At 40.1% G+C, this 25,854-nt stretch overlaps 2 protein-coding genes across 2 annotated transcripts in view; one reads left to right on the top strand and one right to left on the bottom strand.

Annotated features, from left to right (window-relative positions):
- The window catches only part of MPDZ (multiple PDZ domain crumbs cell polarity complex component), a 1,139,709-nt gene that overhangs the window by 184,585 nt on the left and 929,270 nt on the right, over window positions 1–25,854 (top strand). The gene's annotated exons all lie outside the window — the stretch shown is intronic.
- LURAP1L (leucine rich adaptor protein 1 like) lies at window positions 1,952–25,420 on the bottom strand. Its single transcript, XM_049794740.1, has 2 exons — window positions 24,776–25,420; window positions 1,952–2,704 (listed from the first exon to the last, which is right to left on the bottom strand). Exons 1-2 carry the CDS (start codon window positions 24,995–24,997, stop codon window positions 2,330–2,332), a joined length of 597 nt encoding a protein of 198 aa, XP_049650697.1. The 5' UTR covers window positions 24,998–25,420; the 3' UTR covers window positions 1,952–2,329.

Consider the following 25,854-nt stretch of genomic DNA (forward strand, 5'->3'; position numbering starts at 1 on the left):
AGTAGAAAAATTTTATGTGCATCTTGGCCTACTGCCCAAGATCTCAGTTGGAGAAGAAAAGGCTGCATATATTGCACATTCATTACATTAGAGGGAGTATACATCCTAATGTTTATCTTCCACACCAAGCAATAAAGAGAGAAAAACTTTCAAGACAGTCACAGTTTTACACCAGGGAGTTAGTTTTGTTCCCTAGATTCAAATAATTTAATGTCAAGTAATAAAACCTATTTTGAATCCACAGTTGATGTTCTATTTAATGGTACACTAAGAAATAATTTTTACAAGATTTTTTATTCAAACTTTTTTTTTTTCCAAACTATGTCTAGCAGTCATAAGCTGGGGAAGGAATTAAAAAAACCTAAAAAAGTTGTCGACACAGCATTGTCATTTGAGGGCTTTCTTCTGATTTCCTACAAGCTATCTGCAATACCCTGGTTGATCTCAGAAGCTGAACTGAGAAACCTCAATCTTGGTAACCACACGTTTCTTCACTCTCATTCTGTTTGAATAAATCACGATGTCTGAAGCAAAATATACATACCTTGGTTTTAATTTTGAGGGGCACAAACATCTACTGTACTGAGATGATTACATCCATTAGGAGTTAACCACAAAGCACAAATTGCCACTTTCAATTTCTTGAGTTTTTACCTTTTCTCCACATTTGATGTTGATCAAGCCTGGACAAGACAGATCCATGGAAACATGGCTTGGAAGAGCAGAATATTATTGGACTACTACTTCATCTCAAAATGAACCAAACCAACATATGTTGACTGCTGCATATACTAGCTTTATTCCTTCAGAATGTGTAAAATATATTTTAAATAGGGAGCCTGTGTTATACTTGGCAAACTTCAGTTTCTTCAGTGAGGGAATTTCATGCTTTACTGGCAGTAGTAATACAGACATGGCAAGACAGGATACTTTTAAATGATATGTAAGTATAGACATCTTTTTCATTACCTGTAAGCTGGAAATACACATTCAATAGTCTGTTAAACTGTTCAGTTCAATTCTATTTCTTTTATTCTTATTTTTTTACTCTAGAAGGAAAAAATCTTGTTTCTTTATGATTCTGAAGAATTAAAAGAAAAATCTGCCTCCTAATCTTCTGTATGAAAGCATGGGCCAGAGGAGTCTCAAAGCCAGAGACTTTCCAGATAGCAGTTTGTCTCTTTATTTCTTCTCAGATGCTTCCAATAGGAATGACTAGCCATAGCTCTCAACAGTACCAGTAGGCACAAAAAGCTTAAAGCAAACTTATCTGTAAAACAGGAAACGAAAAGACAGAGGGGCAACTCTTTCTCTTAGCAATAAAATTTGGTAAAGACAAAGTAAACTTGTAAAAATGATGGTGTGCATACAAAAGCAAAACAGGCTGTACCTTCTAGCATGTTGTCTCCTGTAAAATATTTCACCAGTGCCCTCTAAATCCCTCGAAATTTCAAGGTAAAAATTTTCAAGACTTTAAATTACATTTTTAAAATAACTCTGCTGAGGAATTTTGACTTAGTATCCAAACTATTAGAATTGGATATTTTTAATGTGGGATGCTTCTTTCATTTTTTTTTTACAGATACAGACTGTGCCTATAAAACAGCAGGTTCAATGAAAATGAAAGGTATGAAAGACAAAAATGTAATATACTCTTATGCAGAGATTCCAGTATTGGAATGCATCACTGCAAGACAGCAGTGAAGTCCAGAATTTAAAATCATAATTAGACAAGAAGGATGAGAACATTCAAGAAGAAAGAAACCCCACACAGAAAAGTTCAAGATATTTTATATTCCAAGTGAAGACAGTTTAACAGAATCAAATATCATTTCTTACAAAAGGAAAAATATTTTGTAAAAGTATTTTAAAGATTCAGATTTAAGGCTTAATAAGAACAGTGTCTTTGGAAAGGCCAAACTTGGAAGTAAAAAAAAATTACCACAATGTGTATTTATCAGAAGATATTTTATTGCCAACAAATACAAAATTGTTGCTCCCATTCCCTGATGTCTCATTTTAAAGATAAAGCTCTTAGGAAACTCTTCACCAATTTTAAAGACCTGTAAATACAGCATTGTAAAAAATTAAAACAAAAAAATTAAAATTGCAACAATAAATTAAGGAAAAGAAAATGTCAGGAGAAGGAAAGCCCAATGATCAAAAAAAAATGTGTTAGAAGCAACAGAAATTTATGAGATGGAATCAAAGTATCATATTATGTTTTCCTTCAAAGAGAAGTTTGGGAGTTTTGCACATGAAATAAAATAGCAGCAAAGAAAAAGAGTAAGTACAAGTGCATTTGCGTCCTACTGGAACTTGTTTTTTATTAACCAAAACAGTAGTACTCATCAGAATCAATTTTGGGATGCTTATGCAGAGGCTGTGAGTCCTCCATAATAGAAGAATCACTGAACTGGTCCACATCTGAAGGGGTCTGGTGACCAGGGACATCATCCACTAAGGTGTCCAGATAACTGCCCACTGATATTCCATCCAGTCCATCACTACAGTCTTGTAAACTGTTACAGCTGCCGTGAAGGGATGTCTCCTGACTTTCCAGCAGGCTGCAGAGGCTGCCACTCAAACTGCTACCTCTGCTGGCAATGGCCTTCTCTTCAATCATCCACTTGATTGATTCAATACTTTCATTGATGATGAGTAGCTGGCGCATAAGCTTCACATCAGTGGCTCGGAGATTAACCTACAAGGCAAAAATGATTTAAAAAAATTACTCATTTTTCTTCAAAATCAAACTCTAAATAGCAGGCTGGAAGCAATGAATCAGTTAAAAAAAACACAGGAAAAATCCACCTTTCACATCTAGGACAAATGTATTTAAATAATTAGTTACAAAAAAAAAGTAGAAGTATTGCTATACTGATCCTTTCAATGAAGCTCAAGTGGGAACCTGATCAGGCTACTACATAAGCAGTCCATTAACAGGAACACTAGCCAATGACAAGATTTGTACACACACTAATACAATGCTGTTTAGATGAGAAACACAGCTGCTGTGACAACTTCTGGGGATAGCTTCTCATTATTCAGGGAAGCAAGACTGTCCTGGTTTCAGCTGGGATAGAGTTAATTGTCTTCCTAGTAGCCAGGTACGGTGCAAACCCATTTCCATTTACAATTACTGTGAGCTACTTAGCAGATCCAGGCAGCTAAGCATTCACTCCAAATTATCCTTATTATGACTCCCTGGGTAACCTACAATTTTCAGATATGCATCACTTGGAAAAAGGCTTGTGTACTTTTAACTTTTATTGACACTACACCTGAGTTTATATTGCAAGCTACTGTATAAATGTCTAAGAGTTGAAGTATTGAACTTACTGAAACTGTAAATTTCAAGTTATTTAAACCCACATTAGATGAAGGTAAGGAGTTCACAGTCAACAACTTATTATAGATTAAAATAAAGAGCAACAATTTGCAAAAAATATCTAAATAAATTATACACATTAAGCACAAAGTCCTACTTTCAAACTCAGTTGTAGTGGTTGACGCATACACACGGAAGTGTTAATGGTAAAGCACTGGAATATTACAGTGCTGCATTTCACAGATATATTTAGGTTAACGGACTTCATGTTTTCCATAACAAATTAACTTTTCAAGCCACTGTTTTACTCAAATTTCCACAATGAGATAACACATAAAGGTGAGGCCTACGGGTCTTATGTGTTGATTTCTTGCTCCTTTCTTTTAATCTGAGACACCACAAGTGTTGGCCAAAAGAAATCTATGTGAGCATCTATTCACCACATGAAACAAGTAAAAATACTGAAAAGGCAATCTGAAAAACTGAAGATGATTCCAGGTTTGACCATAACATCAAGTGTGGAGAGCCAAAAGCTACTTCCATTCATACTGCAATAAGATAATGCTAGTTTGTGACCTAATCAACTCTCTAGCTTTTTCCAACAGCACCTCAGCACTACTAAATGTTTGACATCAGAACAGACACACTTCATTCTCATCACTTCCACAGTAAGACCTCCACCTAGGTGAACTTTTGCCATAGTGCCAACACAGGGCATGCATGCTTAAAAACCACTGGAAAAAACATGCTAGTCATTTCCAATTAACTCATACGGATACCATGTCTAGCATGTAATTTGTGTCATATTTTATCACATGGTCTTATATCCTTTAATTGTACTAATCAAGCATGCTACATGCAGATATGTCACTGCTTTAGTACATGCATTTGGAAAATACTTTCCCTTGCATATAATTTGAATGTACTTCTCTACAGAAATGTGTGTGCCGTAATGTCTGATTTATACACATATACTACATGGTTTTCTTTCACAAGGCACTAACATCTTAACTTTCAGGTTATTAACTCAAAAAAGACTATACAGTATATTGAGAATTTGAATGTCTTTACTCAATTGAGAAATAAGGAAGAAATCAAGTAAGATCTGTTTTGTAAGACAATAGACATTTTATGCTATTCTCCACGTCCAAAATCATTATACAGAAATATAGCACCTGTATTGTTCACCCACAACGGACTGGAATGGAATCAGTATTCTCAGGAAGCAAAGACTGTTTTGCCAAGAGTACAGTCTGGACATGGTTCTTTCCATACTTAGATGTCAACTTCTCAACATCCTAAATTACACTGACCCGGTACGGTTGTTCAAAAAGTTATTTTAATGTATTTTTATTCTGTTAAGATACTGCAGAAGATTGTACTGGCTCTGGGGAGGGTGCTTCATAGCAGCCAGTATGATGCTGTGTTCTATACCTGTGACTAAAACAGTGCTGAGAGCATACCAGTGTTTCAGCTGTTGCTGAACAGTGATTGCACAGCATGAAGGCCTTTTCTGTTTTTCACTTTGTACCCTCAGCAAGTAGGCTGGGCCTGGGAAAGATGTTTGGAGAGGACAGAGCTGGGACAGTTGACCAGACCTGACCAAAGGGATATTCCCTGCCATATAATGTGTTCAGCAAAAAAAACTGTGGATTTGGTCTTTCCAATGTAGCCATTGCTTGCGGACTGGCCGGGCATCGGTCTACTGGTGGGAGATGGTGAGGGACTGACCTTGCATCACGTGTTTTTTTTCTTTCTTTCCTTTACTTATTAAACTGTCTTTATTACAATCCATGAGTTTTTTCTCACTTTTTTTCTTCCAGTTCTCTCCTTCCCACTGGCGGGGCAGAGGGAAGTGAGTGAGCAGCTGGTGGGTGCTTAGTTATCCAACACAAAGATATTTCAAGCTTTGCTAGTAACACATTGTCTATGCAACTCTCACATGTATTCCCAGAATCCTTCCCCAGTCCCCACAATGACTTCTAAATTATCCTCAATCCAATATCACAGGATTTAACATAGCTAACCTGGTACCGTGCAAAATAGCTTTAACATTCACAGTTTTAACAATACTGCCCATTTATCATTGTTTCAGATGTGAGGTTCTGAAAACAGATTGACCATTTCGTAGCCCTCCTGCTCAAGCCAGTTCCTCTACTCCTACCCATAAATCACTATAAACCATTTGCTCAGCACCTAGGTTGTCATGAAAGCAGTAAATTACCCAACTTCTCAAATGCAACTACAAACTTCAGCAACTTGCTGAATATAAGCAAGCCTGGAGACAGCAAATTTCCCAAAAGGCTGATTAAGGAAATGTTTAACAGAGCTAGCACCAATACACGTCTAATAAGACAGCCCCTTTTAGATAAAGTAGACATCTCGTATATTTCAGAGTCAGTTCACAGGAAATAATTTTTTGCTCTAAATGCACCCACAGCTTCAGCATTTCTGTGGAACAGCCTTACTGGGAGTAATTCTTTGCATTCCTGCATACTTGAGTCCTCCTCCTCCAAGCTACCATATTGTCCCAAGTCTCCCATATTAAGAGTGTGCTTTTCCTAAAGCAAAGATTAAAGAGTAGTCAACCAAGTGTCATCTTTCTTTAATATGGATTACTTCATCATCTGCTTGATAACACGAAAATGGCACTACGGCATTTCTTGCTTCTTATCTGCTTTAGCCTGGACACAATCACATTCGTTAGTACTCACTTATGTAACTGCAAGCCATGTAACTATTGGAGTAAACAAGTCAGTTCCAAGATGGTTCAACTAAAGGGATTAAACACAATAAAATCTCATCATGTTTAACAGCTCCATTTGTTATGCACAGTAACAGGTGCATAGCTAATATAGGTATTTCAGAACAGGTTCTACAGCTGCTCTTTGAGTTAAAGGTAGAGCACAGCACTACCATAGGGGAAGGTGTGTGTGTGTGTATCAGTCCTCACCACAAACTTGTGGTGTTCAGAGGAAATGAATTGTGTCAAAAGAGCAAAAAAAGAAATTCTGGTTACAGGCTTTTGTATCTTTTTGCTTAGTTTGTATAATCACAATAGTGCAGACCCCCAGGAAGGATCTTAAATGTTTAACAAACAGCTAGTCATGGCAAGAGAAAACAGTGAAATTAAAGTGACAGCATCTTTCAAGTAATGCAGTCTGGTAGCATAGGTGGACAGAACAGTTTAGCATTCAGACACAACCAGATCTTCAGTCTGGAACGGATAACTGGCCTAAGCACCTGTCTGTGCCTCCCTTCCTCTCATACCAGTTGTTCTAACAAGATACTTCTTCCTTAAACAACTAGCCTTGCTTATGGTCTTCCATAATAACATGTGCAACATTGTCATAATTTATTCAACAGAATTTGTATATATGCAAACATATGGTCATCTATGTACATATAAGTATACACAGATATATATAAATATTCATCTTATTTTTATATATAAGTATTTTTAAAAAATTACTTGACTAGTTTATTGGTTTCAGAATAAAACTCTTAATGACCATGGCTGTTAACAAAGACAATTATTGCTTCCTGGCAGTCACCCAAAATAGTGCATTAGCTGTCCCTAACCTGACCACCTTGCTTTTGGATCAAAGTTGCACTTGCATTCAGACTTGTGTTCTCCTGCTCCATGTTCTGCAAACATAGCTTCCAGTTGGCTCCAAACACAGTGGGTCTCCTTCCCCTCCAAAAATGACAAAGCTAAAAATTCTGTTCAATATATCATTTTAATCTGTCAAAGCTGGCTGCAACTCGAGTTCCTTTCTGCAGATTACTTTTAGATTCCTGGGGTCACATGCTGCTGCTGCTGCTTCTTTTAACTACAGGAAGTCTGCAGGGATATTATTGGTAACCATAAACCGTGGTCTGAGGAAAAGATACTCCTAAGTTTATTTAAAAGATATTAGTTTCATTTTTTCCTCAACACCTTTATGTTGTGTGCTGTAAAGAGCTCACTAGTAAAAGGAAAAGAAATGAGTTAGCCTGAATAACAAAGTATTTCCTTCAAGACAAATCTTTTAGCCAGAGCACAAGACACAAAATCTTAAATGTAGAAGCTTATGGATTCAGGGAGCTATTTAAGTCACTCAGCTCAGAAGCTCTGCTCTGCACAGGATCTCAAGCAGGACTCAAACACTGATCTAGGGTTGGCTACTATGCAATCTGTGTTTGTAAAGCAGTATAATTTTGGACTGATATTCCACAATAAATGGAAGCTGGACAGGAACAGTATCAAAATACAGTACCCCACTGAAAGCTGCTCAGCAGTTCAGCATGTGAGCAGTCCTGCAGAAGAGAGTTAGTACATGAAAAGTTTAGATGAATGAAATGGGCACTGGAGCCAATCCCATCTGTTGTTAAACACTGCCATACCCACTTCTATTGCCCATTTTACAAACAGAATTTCAAAACAGTAGAATCTTTCCATGCCAAACAGGTGTGTGTGACCACCACGGTTTAGGAGTATTAACGCTACTGCTGTTTTCATTTTTCTAGGGTGTGTCAGAGACAGCTTTCCACTTTCCTATTCAATTTCTTCTATTTCCTATGCCATTCAGGATAAACAGCTTCATGGTTACCCAACTATGCACCTCCCCTTTATTTTTTTAAAGGCAGATTACCTCAGTTTTCCATGGAATAATGAATTCCATTAATTCATCTGAGATGTAACAAAACAAAACAAAATCTAACAATCAATGTCCAAATAACAATGTCTTGAATTCTGAGAAGTCTCTTGATTCACAAAAGCTAACCTTATTCCACTTTCTCATGGTGTTACTTTTGCTATTACAAACATTGAGTGACAATTTTTAAAGTAACTAAGAAAATTAATTCCAAGGAGAAAAGTTAGAGTGTGAAAAAGAAAATAACCATTTGCTGGCAATGTTGAATTATTGAGTCTTGTGAAGATACAAATTTAGTAAGCAGATATAAAAGGATGTAAAACTCATCAGTAAACCCTCATTAACCAATTCTGTGAGAGAATACACATAACAAGCAAAAAAGACCACAAGCAACCTATTCAAAGTCCAAAATTCATAATATGTGAATGCAAGCATCATTTATTTGGAGTCAAGTTTACAACAGGGATGAGCATGGTCACACACACAGGCTTTGTTTATTAAGCAACCACCATAAATCATGAAGCATGCCACCTGAAGGTTAGCAAGCTCAGAATGGTATTACAATAGCTTCTAAACACAAGTGAGTGAAAGAAATGCTTTTTTTTTTCCATTTAACATGTTTAAAATAAACCCACAAATGACAGACAGGGGAAAAATGTCTGCTTCTTAAACACACAGGATGATTAATAGGCTGTGCAGGAGCTCCATCTTACTTTAGTTAGTACATATGCATGTGCATGACTTTAAGCCTCTTGCCTACTTCAAAATTGTCCCACTGAGTCAGGATATTTGTATTGGTTGCTTCATAGAATTAAGCCACTTTGGGCAATGGTATTTCAGCATGAAGATGAAAAGGCAGAATGCCTAGACTGACTTCTGAATTTGAACGCAACCTCCAGCATCACCTGTCAAAAAGCCAGCGAGCTTTTATGTGACAGTGTAAGAACCAGGTTTACTATTCTTAGCTAGAAGGGATCAACTACCCACAGCTGGAACAGTAACTGCTTGTGGGAATGCTCCACATCCACTCTGCCACAAAGTTAACTAGCTTGGATGAATTCAGGCACTACAATAATTCAAGCTAACCCAATCAACCTGACATTGTATGTAAGCTCTCTTATTTCTTTAATTTCTTCATATGCATAAACAATGGAGGTGGTGACCAAAGTCTGGCAGCGATGAGACTGTCAGTGAGTCAAGGTAGGTGCGCCAGTGTTCATCATTATGTTGTGTGTGTCTGACTATGATTTACCTCACACTGATTTTGGTAAATTAAATTTCAGTCAGCAGTGACATATGTAGATCAACAGCTTTTTGGGCATCTGATTTCTTTCAGCATGGACTTGTATTATAATGTATCACTGGAACATTTTCCCATTTCTTTCCTCATGTTTTTTAGGCTTGTGGTAATCTTCAGACAATGAAGGAGCACATACAAAAGCTGCGTGTGCAAAAGCTAAATTTACATAACCCACCATTGATTTGGAGTTGCAGTTTGCTGATCTACTTTATTTCTGCCAATTGAGCAAGTTACGCTGACCGTTCTCAGCTGTACTTCCATAATGAGTCACAATAAAAACACTGTGGCAGGTTACAGAACAGTCATGATTGCTTAATTTTTGCCTTCTTTTGCAAAAGAGATTATTCATACTCTTGTCTCTCTTGAAGACTCCAGAATTGTTTAAATCCCCATAGTAGATTTTCAGGCAGCATTCATTACAAGCACTGAAGTCCTAGCTGTTCAGAAAGTGAGCAGTCATTCAGTCTTCAGTTTCTGTCTGTGCTCTCAACCTTGCTAGTTTAAAAATAAGCTCTAGCCTAGTCATGATCTTGTTTCAACCTGCTGCAGTTCAGTGCAATCCTGCACTAAATGCTTACAATAAGTATTTCCACAGGTCCTTCTGTAAAATTTGGCAGCAACATAACATAGCTTTGTGAACAGTGTTTTTTAACTAGGAAGGAGAAAGACAGACAGTGTGATTCGACCTCAGCCAGAAGAGGATTCTCCTGCAAGCAGAGCTTTCCAAACACCCATTAGCTAAAGCAAGGAAGTGGGCAGGTCAGATCTGAGCCACCACCAGCACAATCAGGAGGCAGAGCAACTTCACGAGGGAGCGAGTTAGCTCAGTAAGCAATGAGTGCAAATAATTTAATGAAGAGGTTTCAGGGACACTTCATGCAAATATGTGAACAAAATATTATGCTAGTATTGTTATCACCTGGTATAGGAAATTACAGTATTGGTGATTTACATTTCTTTTACAACACCCTATTTTAATATGTTAATTTTATACATACTAATTGATCCCCTTTAGACTTGATGGGAAAAAACATACCACCAAGTTGTGCAATAGTTTAATTACATTATCTCTATAGTAAAAAAGTGGATCTCAAGGCCTTTTTCCACCTCCCTGAAATGTGCATGAACCTTTTCTGTGGAGTATCTGTAGGCATTTGCTTTAATACCTAATATAAACTCAATGATTTGGATGAATCATTCACTCAGTAGGGTACAATTTTTATTCCTTTTTTTAGCATTATACTATTTGAGGCATCTTGTATGCTTAAGCGTAACACAAAATTCTCAGGGGGAGAATCTTTTTTTGTTTATTTGTTTTAGGTTTTTGGCCATCTTTTTATTTTACTGTGAAAAAGAAGAAACAATTTAAATACCTACAAAGTAGCTATGATGATGATTATCAGAGAGAAACATGCTATACATCACAGATCAAGTACCAGGGAAAAAAATAAAGGTTAGTTAGTTAAGTGCCTATTTCATCACCTCCAGCTCAAATAAAATACATGCTAAATCAGCTCTTTAAATATGGAAGCACCACAGAATTCAGAGAGAAACATCCAACCTCACAAGGATGAATGAATATAAAAGGAAGCTCCTGATTATTTTAAAGCTTAGTTGAATTAACATGAAAGGGAGCAGTGAGGAATTGTAGGGGTTTCAGAAAAGCAAAAAGCTTCTAGTGCTATGGGAAGTTTTTACTAAATATTTCCAAATATCCCATACTGCTGTCATAAAAGCAGCATCTGACCTTAGAAATGTATTTACTATGACAGAGGTGAAAATGTCCAGAAAAATCCATACTATGGACCCACATATGTTGACAGACAAGATAATAACCACTGCAAACATTCAGGTCAATATGCAGCAGTAACAATCAGCTGTGGGTGTCAGAAAGTGTTACAGCAGATGGACAATCACAGGATCATTATAACATCTTCTGGACACCAGCCATAACACAGGACTCCATGTGTCTTCTGCACAAACATGAGACGGCAGTGGGGCTCAATGGAATATCTAGATTTTTTTTCCATTGCATTTCACTCTCTGCCTTATTTATGCCTGTCTTGACCAAAACATGCTCTTAAAAATACAGTGCAAAGAAAAGACAAAAATATCTGTTAATTTCTGAATTATGTTTGGTTAATGAGCACTCCAGACCTGCTTATCCCTTTAAAGTTAATTAGTTTTAATACTGGGCTGTGTAAGTATGCTCGAAAGCATAGAACTAAAATTAAAGTGAAAGAAGATCATGGGTTTTGCTTACAGGTATATCCAAAGTTTGAAAATGTTGCTTTTAAGGAGACAACAGTGTTCCTCACTATTATTTTGAAAAGGAAAAAAAAAAAAAAAAAAAAAAAAAAATCAGGACACCTCCCCACCCCCCAACTTGTTTCATTAACTCAGAACTGAGACACAACAATATTACTACTGGAGACAAATCTGAACTTTCTTGAAATTCAAGTCTGCTTTCACAACACCAGTGCAGAGACATATAAGATTAAAAAAACCTCAAACCTTTGTCTGAATGTCCCCAGAATTCAAAATGGGATTCCATTAGTAATAATTCTGTGTCCCTGAAGATGGGGTAGGTCCTTTTAAAAGCATACTTTTAATCTAACAACCAAATCTTTACTAACGGCAAACTCCCATCTTATTTACTGAAGGTTTATCTGAATAAGAATAAAAAGGAACTTTAAGATAGCCTTGTAATTATAAGTGGTCACATGTCCTCTTAGAACTGCTTTAATAGATTTAGAAAGTAACATGCTAATCACTGGGGTTTTTTTCCCAATGAAACCGTTATGAACATCATGTTTCAGTACTAAATCTTTTCAAACTTATTGAATAAAAATGAGTCAACACTGTATCAAATAAGGTTTGAGGGTTTTTTCCTGGAGTTCAATCTGTTCACTATTCAAAGTTGTGTGTCTTTCAGATTCAGCCTTATTTTTTCTTTTAAGTGAAAAACTTCATCCAAACCTTGCCATCAGTGTAATCACCATCCTGCTAAAATACAGTTCATGTACAGGCTTTGTGCCCATCTGAATGTACTAGCAAATTTGAGATCTTTCAGATAAAAGGAAACCAAGTTGCCTATTTTGAGTCTTTCAACAAAAAATACCCTTCCAAACTTCCAGATATCTACAAATAGTTAACTATTTCAGTTTTTTCTCACCCACTAAGAAGGTATCAAACAGCTAGCAGCCAACCTACATCTGGGATCTCCGGGTTAAAAATGTAGAAGGAAACAGGAAGCTAGAACCATTTTCAGCAAGCTGAAACACTGTATTTGGCCAACACAACTAGCCAAGCAGGCTGCTGCAGGCTGTCCTAGCTGCAGCTTTTTAGCCGTTTTGGCTCAAAAAGCCCCTTTGGCTCCTACAGAACACACTGCAGTAATCTGTTCTGGAAGTCACAAGGCGTGATAATCCAGGTAATAAAGTGAAAGCATATATTAAATAAACAGAAATCCTATGCTTTTAGCCAAGGACATCTTGTGAGAAGGAAGCAGCAGTAATCAGTCATTAACTGTAAACTTTAGGGCAAAACCAGTCACTCTAGGCACCAGTCTTTCCATTATTTGATCCTGTGTCTGACCAACAACCATTATCCACACCATGGGGTACCAACCTCAGCTTCTCTTATACCAATCTACCTGATGTCATATTGCTCTTTTTATAACTAAACCTGCTCTTAGCCAGGATTTCTACATAGCAGACTACTGAGGCAGTGTGGCTTGATCCTAGTTCAGCAAAGAATATTAATCATAACTATCAATGCAGTTACCAGAGGTATGAATAGAGTGGGAAGGAATCACAGTCATTGGTTGTATTTCCCATTTCTCCTACTACAGAGGGAATATTAGCTACTAAGGCAGTTGGGGAGCAGAAATAAGGTGCAAGACTTGCACCAGATGGCTAGGAAAAGAAAAATATGGCTTTGCTAATAACCAAGAGTGACCTTGGAAGTGGGAGAACTAGAAAAGGAAATCTGGGACACAACAGAGTTGGACTAGACAAGTACAGTTGTATTTGAAAAGCACTGGTTAGGGCTCTTCTGAAGTAATTTTGTCATTTAACTTCAATAGAGTATAAATTAATAGAAACTAAGGAGAGAAATGACAAAAGCTTAAACATCATATTGTTGTTTGGGTTCCATTTCTTTTTCCTCTGAAATGGGAGGACTGCTGCTCTGCACTGGTGAATGTATAACCAGCTCTATGAATTGATGGTCACTGTGAGCTACCTCATCTGCCTATGGGGAAAAAAAGCAACTGTGCCTCCACTCCATTGCTCCAGTCACAGCAACTAGTGCTAGGTGCTAATGAAGGAGTATGTAAATTCCATGGGAATTTGAAGAAAATTACTGTTGCTTTGGCGTGCTAGTAGTGCTGCTGTTCCTCTCTTGCAAAAAGGCTTTCTCCTCTACTTTTGCAGGATTTGCAGTTTTCTCCCACAAATCCTGTAACACTAGGAACCCGCCACAGGCCACCACTTGAGACTAAAATATTTCAGTGTATGGCACAATTCTTCCACAACATATGGATAGCCCATTAACGGTTACAGTGGTTGAAGTGGCCCTGTGAATCCACAATGCACTTGCAGTCACAGATCAGGAGAAGTCCTCTAAAAATTACTCCTCTGGCTTCACGCTTGCTCCTCTCACAACTGTATAGTTTTGAGAAGACTAGAACAATAGTCAAAAGTCAGGGTTTACAATGACTCCTTGAATGACATCTCGAAGTTGTCATGTTTTTGCACAGATGCATCCAAATTCTGTTAGTCAGAAAACCTTCCTGCCCATGGAAAGTATTCTTCAGTACCAAACTACACAAAACCACTACGTTGCTACTGTTTTATCATCGTGTACTTTGCTCTAAACACACATTGTTTGGCTTTGCCCATCAGAGAAAACAGTCTGCATTAGCAGACAAACTTAGAGACCAAACTCAGGCTTGCGATGTGGCTGGACAGGCTTTCCCCAGGCACCCTTCCAAACTTAGCCTCATCCCAGGAAGGACGCTAGATACTCACTTCACTGGTTTTCTGAAGAGGTGGCAAACCAATGCAGTTCCTATTTCTGCCTACACAGAAATGCCTCACAGTTTTCTTCTTGCTCTCAGGACTGTTTTTCCTAGTCATTTATAACTATTGGAAGGGTCAAGGTGAGAATCTGAAGCTTTGTAAATTAAAAAATCTTTTCAGCAAACAGTATTAAGAGAGTCGTGTCCAATGTTTGCTATGTCTCATAAGCATGTATCTGAGTTACAAAAAGAAGTACAACCATTTTCAGATAGAACATTTCTTTAAACCAGTGGAAATTCTGTAGGAAGACAGAAAAAATTAACACTCAGAAAAATGCAAAGCAACAGATCTGTTCTAACTTTGATTCTACCTTGAGGTAAAAATGTGGGAGCTTGGAAACACTCAACACATTTCTTACATTATAATTCTTGTATGTATGCTTCCTTCCGTATCTAGAGAGAGGTAGGTTTCATGGCCAAAGCAGCAATGCAGTAAAATGGCTCTCCTTCTGGAAGCATTTTAGTCATGAATGCAGCTGGTATCTAACAACAGTGAACAAAATTACAAAGTAAGCCAGTAAAGTATTTATAAAATCTGAAACTCCCAGTAGTTAAATAGCAATTTAACATTGCTTTACAGGCACTAAATGTTTTCACTTCACCTGGTACTGCACCCAGCAGGGCCATACAGTCGTGAGAGTTTATTTTACAGCAGGGCAAACAAAATCTTCAGATAACTTCTCCTAGCAGCTTAGCTAGTTTGTTTCCTGATAATTAAAAAATGTGCCATACCATTCCCTTGACAAAACTACTTATTAAGAAATGCAAGGTTGGTGGGGAAGAAGAAGGATTAGATGGCTGAAAGCAGGGTTGCAAAGCTATGCCAGTATTGCTCTTCTCCATGTTTATGGAAGCTCTGGAAGAGGTTGCATATTCTGACAAAACAGAGCAGTTAACTTTAACACCTGACGTACTCTCTTGTGTCCTCTCATCTCCTCTTATGGAAGAGGGAAACCTCCTTTGAAGCAACTTTGAGGGGCAAATCCTCAGGCACATTTTATTTCACATGCTTATCTGCAGGTAGGCAGCCAGAGGGACTTGCCGCTGGATATTTCTGAAATAACTGACCATTTGAATATGCTTCTAGATTTGAAAAAAAATGAGCTGTGTTGTTTATACCTTTCAAAGCTGTAGTGCAAGGTGGCTTACAGACCCTCTGGATGTATTTTGGTCACCCTCCAGACTAAGGTTCCTTCCAGTTGGTTATCATGAATACTTCCCCAACACAGTCAAGCATCTCTTGAAGCTTGCAAACTGCTCAGGCAAGTAGCTGAACAGCTTTGCAGAACACCTCAGGATGTACCTACTGGGCCCACTCACTTTGGACACAACCCAGCTCTCCCTTGAGACAGACATGGAAAGATATCCATTGACACCTAAGCTGTAAATGACTGACAACAATGAGAAAGCATGTTAAAAGCTGTGAAAAAGAAGGAAGATTACTTCAATAAGTACAGTTAAAATCTTTCTCCAAATCACATCCTCCAATACTGGTTACTTTACTAAACAGTCTAGACATGTTGCAGGCACAATCCTTAGTAATGTTTTAATTTGACAGAAGCCACTACATAGCTGTGAATTCAACAACTACTGAATTAAGTATCCTAGCCAGACATCCATCTACTACAGGAAAACAAATAGGAATATAATGTAGATTACAAGGCAAGTGTTTCAACAGACACAGACAAAAATATTGTCTCTGTCATTCTAGGTTTTACTCCTAGCACAGCTACAGCTTGCTATAGACTCAAAATAAGAGCATAGGTGGGTCTAGGGATACCAAGACCGTTTGTATACTCACATGGCTCTGTGCATCAGGTTACAGAGTAAAATCAAGTTCAGAAAGCAGCTTACCCTTGGGGTGAGGCTTACCAATTCATAATCAGCATTACTACAGTGAGTGCAGGCACAGAAGGTTTCCCAGCCAGATCTGGTTTGTAGCCATTCGCCTGATAAAGCAAGAGCCCCTCACAGTCATATCCTTAACTACAAAGTACAGACGTGCAGGAATGTTTTGCCTTCTACATCAAAGAAACTTCATTAATTATTATTCTCTTCCTTGGCTTTCACTGCAGCCATATATTTCACAATAAATATTTCAACCTCTTTCTCAAACTCTGTAGCAATCACTCCTATTCAGTTCTCTCTCCAATCCTTCTCTGGTCCTTGAACAACTTATTCCATCTGCAACAAAAAAGTTAATGTTTTTCCTAAGTGTCTGAAAAGATCAAGATTCACAGGTTTAAAATTCTTAGTACTGTAATTCCCTTTTGGCATTAACTGAAGTTATCCAATGACAAAGATGATATTTCAAAACTGTGCTTGAAAACAACTACAGAATGTACAAGGCCACAGGACAGCAAAACAGAACAGCCTAAGTGGCCAAAATACATCCAGACTTTCCTAACAAGAAAACCATATACATTAAAGTATTACAGTTTAGTTTGTTCCCCCACCACCACCGCCCCAAGCATTCAGTAAACTAATCGGCCAAACCTGGGTAATCTTGCTCTTCAGAACTGTGGTGTTGATGGACAACCTAACACTTCAGTCCAAATTCAAGTTTCTCTTGCCTCCTTCTTTAGTTGCTTTAAACAGCTGCAATTAACAGTTTCTTCAGCATTGTAAATAATGTAATAGCTTTCTGAAAAGCCTGCAAAAAGCCATTTTTGTTGCAGTTATTTTAGAGCAGTATTTGGTCAAGCTACTTCTGAGTCATCACAGCTTATAACGTCATCTCTTTCCTATATATCTCCAGTACAGAAGGTCTGCATTCACAAAAACTGCTAGTTTCAAGTGCTGCCTCTTACCTGTGTTTCAATAAGAATTTAAAAATATCTGTACAGAAGTTCACAGGCTGTGTAAGGGACAGATCCTCTGATCTGAGGTGGCCTTAGCATTGCTATCCAAATAGTTACAGAGTTCTCAAATTAAGAAACTAAATGATACACTGATGCCATCTCAGGGTCCAGTTGCCCTCCTAGATACCAGCTCTCATTTCACACCAGTAAGGATAAGTGGGTGGCCAAAGCCAAAATTCAACACAGAGAACTGGCAGGAAGGCAAAAAGTAATCCACCACAGGTAAATGCTTATAACTAGCAGGCCCACTTAAGAGAGCAAGGGCTGGAAAACAAAGACTACAAGTCTGCCTTTGTAACAAAATGTTCCCCTTTTATTATGAGATGACCCATAATTTTCTGTTCAGAGCTCTTAATCTTTATAACAGTAATCTGAGAACCATCTTTTGGAACTGCTTGCATGAAAGGTGCCTAACTTCCGTTGTTGTAAACGTAGGCGAAAATCCAAGAGAGAAACTGCACCCTAATTAAATTCCAATTGTTCTTCAACAGCTCAGATCCTCTGTCTTTTTACTCCTACAACTTCATCCTCATTTGCTCCAGATTCCAGTAGCCAGCCTCTCTTCCAGAACATGGACAGAAATTAAACACGCAGGAAATAAACATGTCCACTGTGGAAACTTTACTAGGTTTTGAGCTTGAAGGCAGAGAACAAAGGACCTTGTAACCTTTAAAAAATGAACTGAAAATGTATTCTTTTTCTTTAACTATTTACTGTTGGAAAAAAAAAAAAAGCATCAAAGAGCAGAAATGCACTTGTTGGCCATCACCTCTGCTCAATCTAAGGATTTGGTATTGTGCATTTCAAGATTTCCTGCTCACGCACAAGAGGTAGTTTTTAATTGTTGTTAGCCATAAGTATCCACAAAAACCAAAGTATCCACACAAAATTATGGTGATCAAAAGGCTGGAAAACCTGCCTTATGAGGAAAGGCTGAAGGAGTTTGGTCTTTTCTCCCTGGAGAAGAGAAGTCTCAGGGGGAACCTCATAACAATATTCTAGTATTTAAAGGCTGCTACAAAGAGGACAGAGGCTCTCCCTGCATGAGGAGCCATGTGAAGAAGACAAGAGGCAACAGATAAGTTGCACCAGGATAGGTTTCATCTTGATATAAGAAATAACTTTTTTACAGTGAGCACAATCAACCCCCGGAACAACCTCCCCACAGATGTGGTGACATCCCCATCACTGGAGGTTTTCAAGATATGATTGGACAGGGTGCTCAATAATGTCATTCAGGCTCCCTTTCCCATGAAAGGTTGAACCAGATGATCTTCTGAGTTCCCTTCCATCCCAGGCTATTCTATGAAAATCATGCTGTTCTGCTGATTTAATCAGAAAGTTTGTAATCTAATTGCTAAAAGCTATTATGTCACTTAAACTGTAGAGCTCCAGAAGGGGTTTAGTCTTCCTGTCTTTTCATTACAAATTGTCAGCAATCAGACTTTAAAAAGCAACTTCTAAGCCAAAATGCTTCTTCTCCACTTGAAGCAGAGTAATCAGGAAAGAAACACCATGAAATGATAATAAATATTCTTTGAAATAAGGGCTGGCAAAGTCTCACTGTACACAGGCAGTCTAACTGGAAGTCTTGAGTGAAGTATCCCTGACACTGCTGTGATGATCCATACATGAGACAGAAGCACTTGTACTGAAGAATTTCACACTGATGCTCCTAGGTAAAGGTATCAGCAGTGTTTCACAGACACATATTCATCTGTACTTCCTGGGTACTTAAACCCTTCAGTGGCTGCTATAGCTGAATGAGAATGGCCATAAGCACTAAGAGCAATGTGGAGATGTTCTACAATTCAAATCCTTTTGCCAGGCACTGGGTGAGATTTACCAGTCAAAAGATGTGTTCAAATATGCATTAATTTAAATATCCTTGCTCACCTCATCCTTCCAAAGATGGCCTGAAAAGATGGAAAACTTGACAAAGTTCTGGTACTATAATTAGGTTGCAACTTTTTCTCGCTAGATTTGATCATTTTCCCTAAGGATCAATCTACAAATCCCTTTTAACCCGAGTACTATGATATCACTGCCCAAACTGCATTATATGTAAAAACTACAAACTCCTCCACATCATGCAAATTGCAGGGTATAAAGGAGAGAACGCATTATCAAGAACCAAGATGACCAGCTCTTTCAGTGAATTTCGGGAGGACTTGGGGAAGTAAGTTAATTTCTATTTCTGTATGCCTTCCTTCTACTTCGAAGAGCCTCACTTTAGGGATTCACTGAACAACTTCTCAGTAAGAAACCAAGGTTAATCAAACCCTCCTACACAGACTTGAGGCTTAGCCACTAGTAATTTTATATTTAAGATTTTATCTTCAATCAAGTTTTTAAGCAAAAATTCCAATTAATCTAATAGAAAACCAGCATCTGATACACAGCTTTGCACTGCTGACTAGACACACTGCACCAGATCTTGGCTTCAATTAAGTCAACTGATGTTATCATACAAAACAGAGAATGTAGCAGCCTGTACATACAGCATGTGTCAAAGCCATGTTTCAAGTCATAATTGTTGACTTCTTAAAAAAGGTCCTTTAAAGAAACCAATAAAGGCAGACCCCCCACAACTGTGGATCTAGTAAATCTAAGCAAATCTGAAGTTGTTAAAACTCTTAAGAGCTGGTAGAATAGAGTTACAGCAGCTCACCCCTCCAACCTGCACCTTCATTTACAGGCTATGTTAAAAAAACCCCAAAAATAATAAAAGAAGGACTGGCATTGCAATGGTCATATTTGCCCTAATTCCAATCAGTAAAAAGTTCTTTCACTTCCACTTCATTTTGTCAGGGCTCCATGTTAATTAGCCTTTTAAAAATAGTTATACTAAAATAGAACTAGGAGACCAAATGGGTAGAAAACTCAAATAATGAGAGAGCATAGGAATATGCCTCTATCTCAAATAGCTTTAGCCTACATCTGATACATTCCGCTTCTTGGCAATAGGATTGTTTCCATTTCTTTATCTCTTCACCCTAAAAACTGCTCTAGTCAGACTACCCAGTTTGGTCTTCAGACTCATTAACAATATTTGATCCTGAACAGCTTTCACTGGAAGGAATTTCATCGAAAAGTACGAGCACTGCCACTTACCCCTCACTTGCAAGACACAGTTTACCTTTTCTGCCTGAAATATTTTTATGCAAAGCATGCTAATTTTTTTATTGCATGTAATGCAGACTATATTCTGTTTAACTTTTTTAGCTTTCAAAGAGGCAATAAAGAGTTGATCTGGGAATTTTTTTAATTAAAAGAAAAAAAAACCCCACACTCTTTTTCTTCAGGTGTTAAGAAAATCTCCCTTTGAGTAACCTGAGAACTTATTAAGGAGAAATGACGCTTTGAAGCAGTATCATTTCAGGCTGCAGAACAAACCTCACTGTTTATTTATTGCAGTGTGTAGCTGTTGAAATCATATGTATTGAATGGTGATCTCAGGAGCAGGACACAGCAGAAACAGGGCTGCAGCTGTAAAGGGTTATTATTAATCCCCCAATGGAAGATTCCACCTAAAACACCACAGGAGGAAAGGGTTTAACATTAACACTGTGACAAATTTCATGCTGAATCAAGGGCCCATTGGCTACTAGGAAGTACTTATCACATCCTAGAGTGACCAGAGCACAGCGTTTTGACCCACAATGGCAATTAAGTCTTGCTTCTCCTGTTACTTCATGGCCTTATGCCTCAGAGGTTTTCAGGATCCAACACAGTCTCCAACATGGCCTTGGTGGGGAAAAATGAAGGTAAAGAATGGGAAGGAGGTCTGGCCAAGCAGGTCCATATTTCAAGAAAGATACTCCATGGTGCTTTGTGTGTGATTCCAGTGACCACCAGCAAAACAAGGCTTGATGGGAAAAGAACCATACACTACAAACAGCAAAAGGATCTGAAGAAGCAAGCCTCAAGGCCTTTAGCCAGCAGATGTACAGTTGCCAGACACACACAGCACCCATCTGCCAGGTGCTTTAAACTTACAGTCAAACCCAGCATTTCCAAGTCATATATTGACACAATAATATGCTCATCTCTTAACATTCCCCTGCAGTAGATGACACAGGAGAAGTGATCACTTCCACCATTTCATTCATGCTCTTCCAGCCCAAGGACATGGCAACTTGATGACAGAGAGTTCTCAAAGCTTCCACCATCTCTCTCTTCCTCAGAACTATCGAGTCCCTCAGATACTGCTACTTTGTTCTGAAGCAAGATAAGTACTAGCTTCTCATATATAAGATGGTTGGAAGACCAGAAGATCAACTTCTTTGGAAGGACAAAGTGTGCATTGACAGGAAAGGAGATGGCCCTCCAGTTTTAAATGAATGAAAACTTCCATCTGCTTCCACTCTGTACGTTTGAATTTACTCTGGTCACTGGAAGGATTATATGCTGCCTGAGCTAAGGTTTGGTGTCTATGCCCAAGCATTACAAACAGGTTCAGGTATGCTTCCCTTGTTCTTTATCGTCAGGGGACAAACAATAGGATGTCGGGGGAACACAGAGGTATTTTATAGTAGCTATGAACTCAAAAGCAAGACGAAAATGTACTTAACAGTAAAATGCATCCTTAGCACAGTCAAGAGCTTTGGGATCAGCATGATTTAAACACAATGGTAAGTCAAAACATATGAAGACAGTATCTATAAAATTGCTTTGTTTGTCATATTTAGTTGAAATTTGTCAGCACAGGCACAGTAATTGTGACAAACAAGAGCTGTGGGAAAGGACAGAGGTTGAGCTGCATAATTGCACAATTTATATAAAGCCAAGTTTAAAAAACAAAACAAAACACAACAAACAAACTGAAAATAGCTACATCAGTCCAAAATATCTTCATTTACAGAAACAAGAGTACAAGAAGATGAGACAGTACTGCTTAGCATCAAAGATCAAGATGTCACCACAGTAACCAGTGTCAAGCTTTTTATACGTGACTAGAAAAGAAGCGCCTGAAAAACCTTGTTTTGCAAATGCTTACAAAAAGTTTGTCTCAAGTCTGAAGAAAGCAAGCAAAAAATGCACAGATGTGTCTGTCCAAAGTTCAGCAAGTGGGCTGCAGAAGCTGCCATCACAGCACAACTAGAAAAAGATAGCTTGACGGAAGACACTTGGTTTTCTAAACTCCTAAACTTTTCCATTTTTTGCATCTGTTTACTACGGCAGCAGCTATAAACTACTTTTCTACATGCTCAAGGCTTCTTAGGCCTTGCAATGAAGCCAAAGAATATTACAAAGAGGTGTGAAATAAGAAGCTAGATAGAAGTTTTGGCTTCGTTCTAGGAATGATGTGCATTAAAAAAGAGAAACAAATATAGAAACAGTGCGATTTTTACCTGTTATTGTTCTTAAATTTATCAGATCTGTAAAACATCACAAAGAAAATTGCAGAGGGGAAAGTGACAGATTAAGAACCTGAAAAAACCTTAAGGATAGAGGAAAATCCTTAAGTCGCTAAAGAAAGTAGAGGAAAACCCCAGGAAGATGGTTCACTTTCATACTCTGGATTAGAGGGGACAGCTGAGAGCATGAAAAAGATATAGACAGAGTACCAATACTTCACATTTTACAAATAGTTATATTTGTGGTTTAATGGGCATAAACAGACTAGAAGTCAGATGAGAAGTGGTACGTAACAGAACTCCCCTTACTTAGCATGAGCAATGAGTTCAGATGTGAAAGTCAGTTGGTCAGTTATTGAAGTGACAGAGAACAGGAGAGGTCAAGGATGTTGGGACTAAAACACGTTCATGCTGAGGGTGGGGAAGAAAATGAGGGAAACAGGGTGGCAGGAGGAAGAAGAGGCAAACTGAAGATTGTGACATGAAACTTGCAAGTGTAAAGTAAGTGAAGAGACCAACCTGAAAGGAAAAGGTAAAGAGGGCAAGTCACTCTCCCCCTCCTACCCCCCTTAATAGGCCTAACTGTCATGACATGTCTAGACAGTCATCCCAAGAACTCTGGCTACCTTATTTGTTTCCTTTGCAGTCCAACATCCCTAACAGTTTTATATTATAAGCTACCTGCAGGTCACTCTACAACCCTTGTGCAAGCTTAAAAATGAAAAATAAACATGACATATGATGACAGCATGGAACTTAGTGTTAAAACTGAAATTCACTGTGGTCATTACAATAAAATACCTTGATAGTTTGACTTGTGAGGATCTCTTAAATCATATTAAGCCATACAATAGCAAGTGTAATTTCTAAATTACCTCTCAAGATTAAGGTCATCATATTGGCTATTAACTCTCAGAATATCCATTCTTGATTTCCATTTTCCCCTAGCAAGCTTATTCTTTACAAACTCTTAAAAACCCACCCACCTTTTGTGTATATATATATATATGTAAGGTTGCACAGGGACTGATGGCATGGCATTATAGTTGTTCACACAGGATGAGATTGCTTTGTTTGCTGAGAATGGCCAAGTTCCAAGATAGTTGCATAAAGTCATCTCAACATGTTGCCATCCCAACAAGATCAAATTCCATATTGTTTTCAAATAAGCTTAGTGGCAAGAGCTATGGAAAGAACTGCTACCCAAAAGAGTCTTTTGGGACATCACATAACAATTACACCCTAATAAAAATGGAAGCCAACTATGCTTACACATCCGAAGTACTCTGCATTGTCAGAGTCATATCTGCTGAGTGTTCACTAGTTGCTTGCTGACCTGCTTGCAAAGGGTGTTTTTTTGGTTTGCCTTAAAAAAAGTGAAGCCAATTTTACGGCATCATCAAAAAATAAATTTACTGAGATGGTGACATACAAAGTAGGACAAGCACCTGCATTAAGACTGTAAACAAGTTAGAAGTTCTGAACTAAATACAGCACAGTCCCACCAGAGACGACTGGCAAAAAAAACCCCTCTCAGCCAAATTATAAACAGTTGTTCAAGAACTACTGTGGATCTTCTGCAGAGTCTGTTTGGAACTACCTAAGTCTCCAAAGACCAATGTCCAGAAATTGAGTGACCGAACACCAGGCCAATTTTCAGCCCGAAAACAATCCAGCATCTCTTTAGGTGTTAGTCATCAGCAGGAAACAGGTGTGATGCAGAAAACGCACTTGCAACAGAGAGAGGGAGATTCGTGCATTATTTTGTTTATTGATACACCAGCTTTCAGCGCTTTCAACGAGCTGACGGAGGAAGAGAAGCCACCGGCGAGCGGCCGCTCTGCGAGACATCACAGAGAGAGCCCACACGTTACACGCCCCCCACGCCGTTCAGCGGAACGGCCTCCGCCGCCGCCTCCTCCTCCTCCTCCTCACCGGGGCAGCGGCCGAGGCTGCAGCCTCCCTGCCGCCGCCCCGGAGGGACGCCAGGCCGCGGCGGCTCCCGGGGGCGGGCAGCACCACCTGCCTGCGCTGCGGACGGCTCGCAGGGCAGCGGGGAAAGCCGCCCCCGTCCCGCTAGGACCCTGCCGGGAGCGCTGCCCACGGAGGGCCGGTGCCGCCGGGAGGGAGGCGGCGGTGCGGGAGGGCTGCAAACGCCCCGAGCGCTGCCCTAGGGCCCCTCGGCCGGCGCCCGGCTACTCACCATCTCCTGCCTCAGGAGGTGAAGCTTCGTCTCCAGCCTGGCCAGGGGGGCGGCGCGGCGGCGGCGAGCGCCGGGGGCCGCGGCGGGGCCGCGGCCGGGCGCGCCGGCGGCGGGGCGTCCCGGGAGCTCCTCCCCGCGCAACGGCCGCGCTAGGCTCTCCGGCACTTTGCGCCCCAGCTTTTGCTCGACGTCGCGGAGGTCTGGCGGGGCGCCGGGCTCCATGGCTTGCCCCGGAGGAGCCCGCAGCGGCGGCGGCGCCGGCTCTACCCGCGGCCGTCCGGCCGCTGCAGCGGCGCGGAGGGGCGGTAATCCGCGGCAGCGCCGGGGCCGGCGGCCCAGCCGCGCAGGTGACCCGCCGCAGACATGGGGATTTCCTGGGCGAACCAGCCCCCCACCCCACGCCCGCGCCCTTCCCCGGCCCTCCTTTGCCACCAGGTGGAAAGACAAAAAGCAGGCAGGCGGGGGCGACGGAGAAGAACTCCCCCTCAGCCGGAGGGGGGCGACCCCCGGCCTCGCTCCGGCGGCGGGACCGCGATGCGCACCCGCAGCAGCTGCCGCCCGCCGCCGGCACCGGGACCCGAGTCATCGCACGCCTCGGCCGGCTGCAACTTTAAAGTCCGCTGGCAGGTGGAAGGGGCGCGGCGCGGCCCTCCTACCGTAATGCCTGGAGAAGAGGCGCGGCAGGGCGGCGGCGGCGGGGCGCCCCCGCACGGCGGGGAGTGCGCCCCCCGCCCGGGAGCTGCCGGGCAGGGCTGGGGAGCAGCGTGTTCCTTCGCGGGACGGGGAGGAGGAAGGAGAGGGAGAGAGGGGTGGGGTGGGGGGGGGAGAAAAAAGTGAAAAAAAGGGAAAAGAAACACAGGCTCCAGAGCCCTGTGACCCTAGATCACTTTCTAACAGGGGTAGAATGTTATTCCCACGCTTCAGACGGGTTTTATTGCAGGCAGGCTGATTCGTTTGTGTCTCGTGTCCCGTCCGTCCCCGTCCCCGTCGTCGTGTCCCCCCCCCCCCCCCCCCCCCATTATTTTTTATTGTTTTTGTACCCTCTTCCTCCTCTTTAAAAGCAAAGCTTGCTAGCTGAG

The sequence above is a fragment of the Accipiter gentilis genome, chromosome Z (genome assembly GCF_929443795.1).
Source record: "Accipiter gentilis chromosome Z, bAccGen1.1, whole genome shotgun sequence".
Classification (NCBI taxonomy): Eukaryota; Metazoa; Chordata; class Aves; order Accipitriformes; family Accipitridae; genus Astur; species Astur gentilis.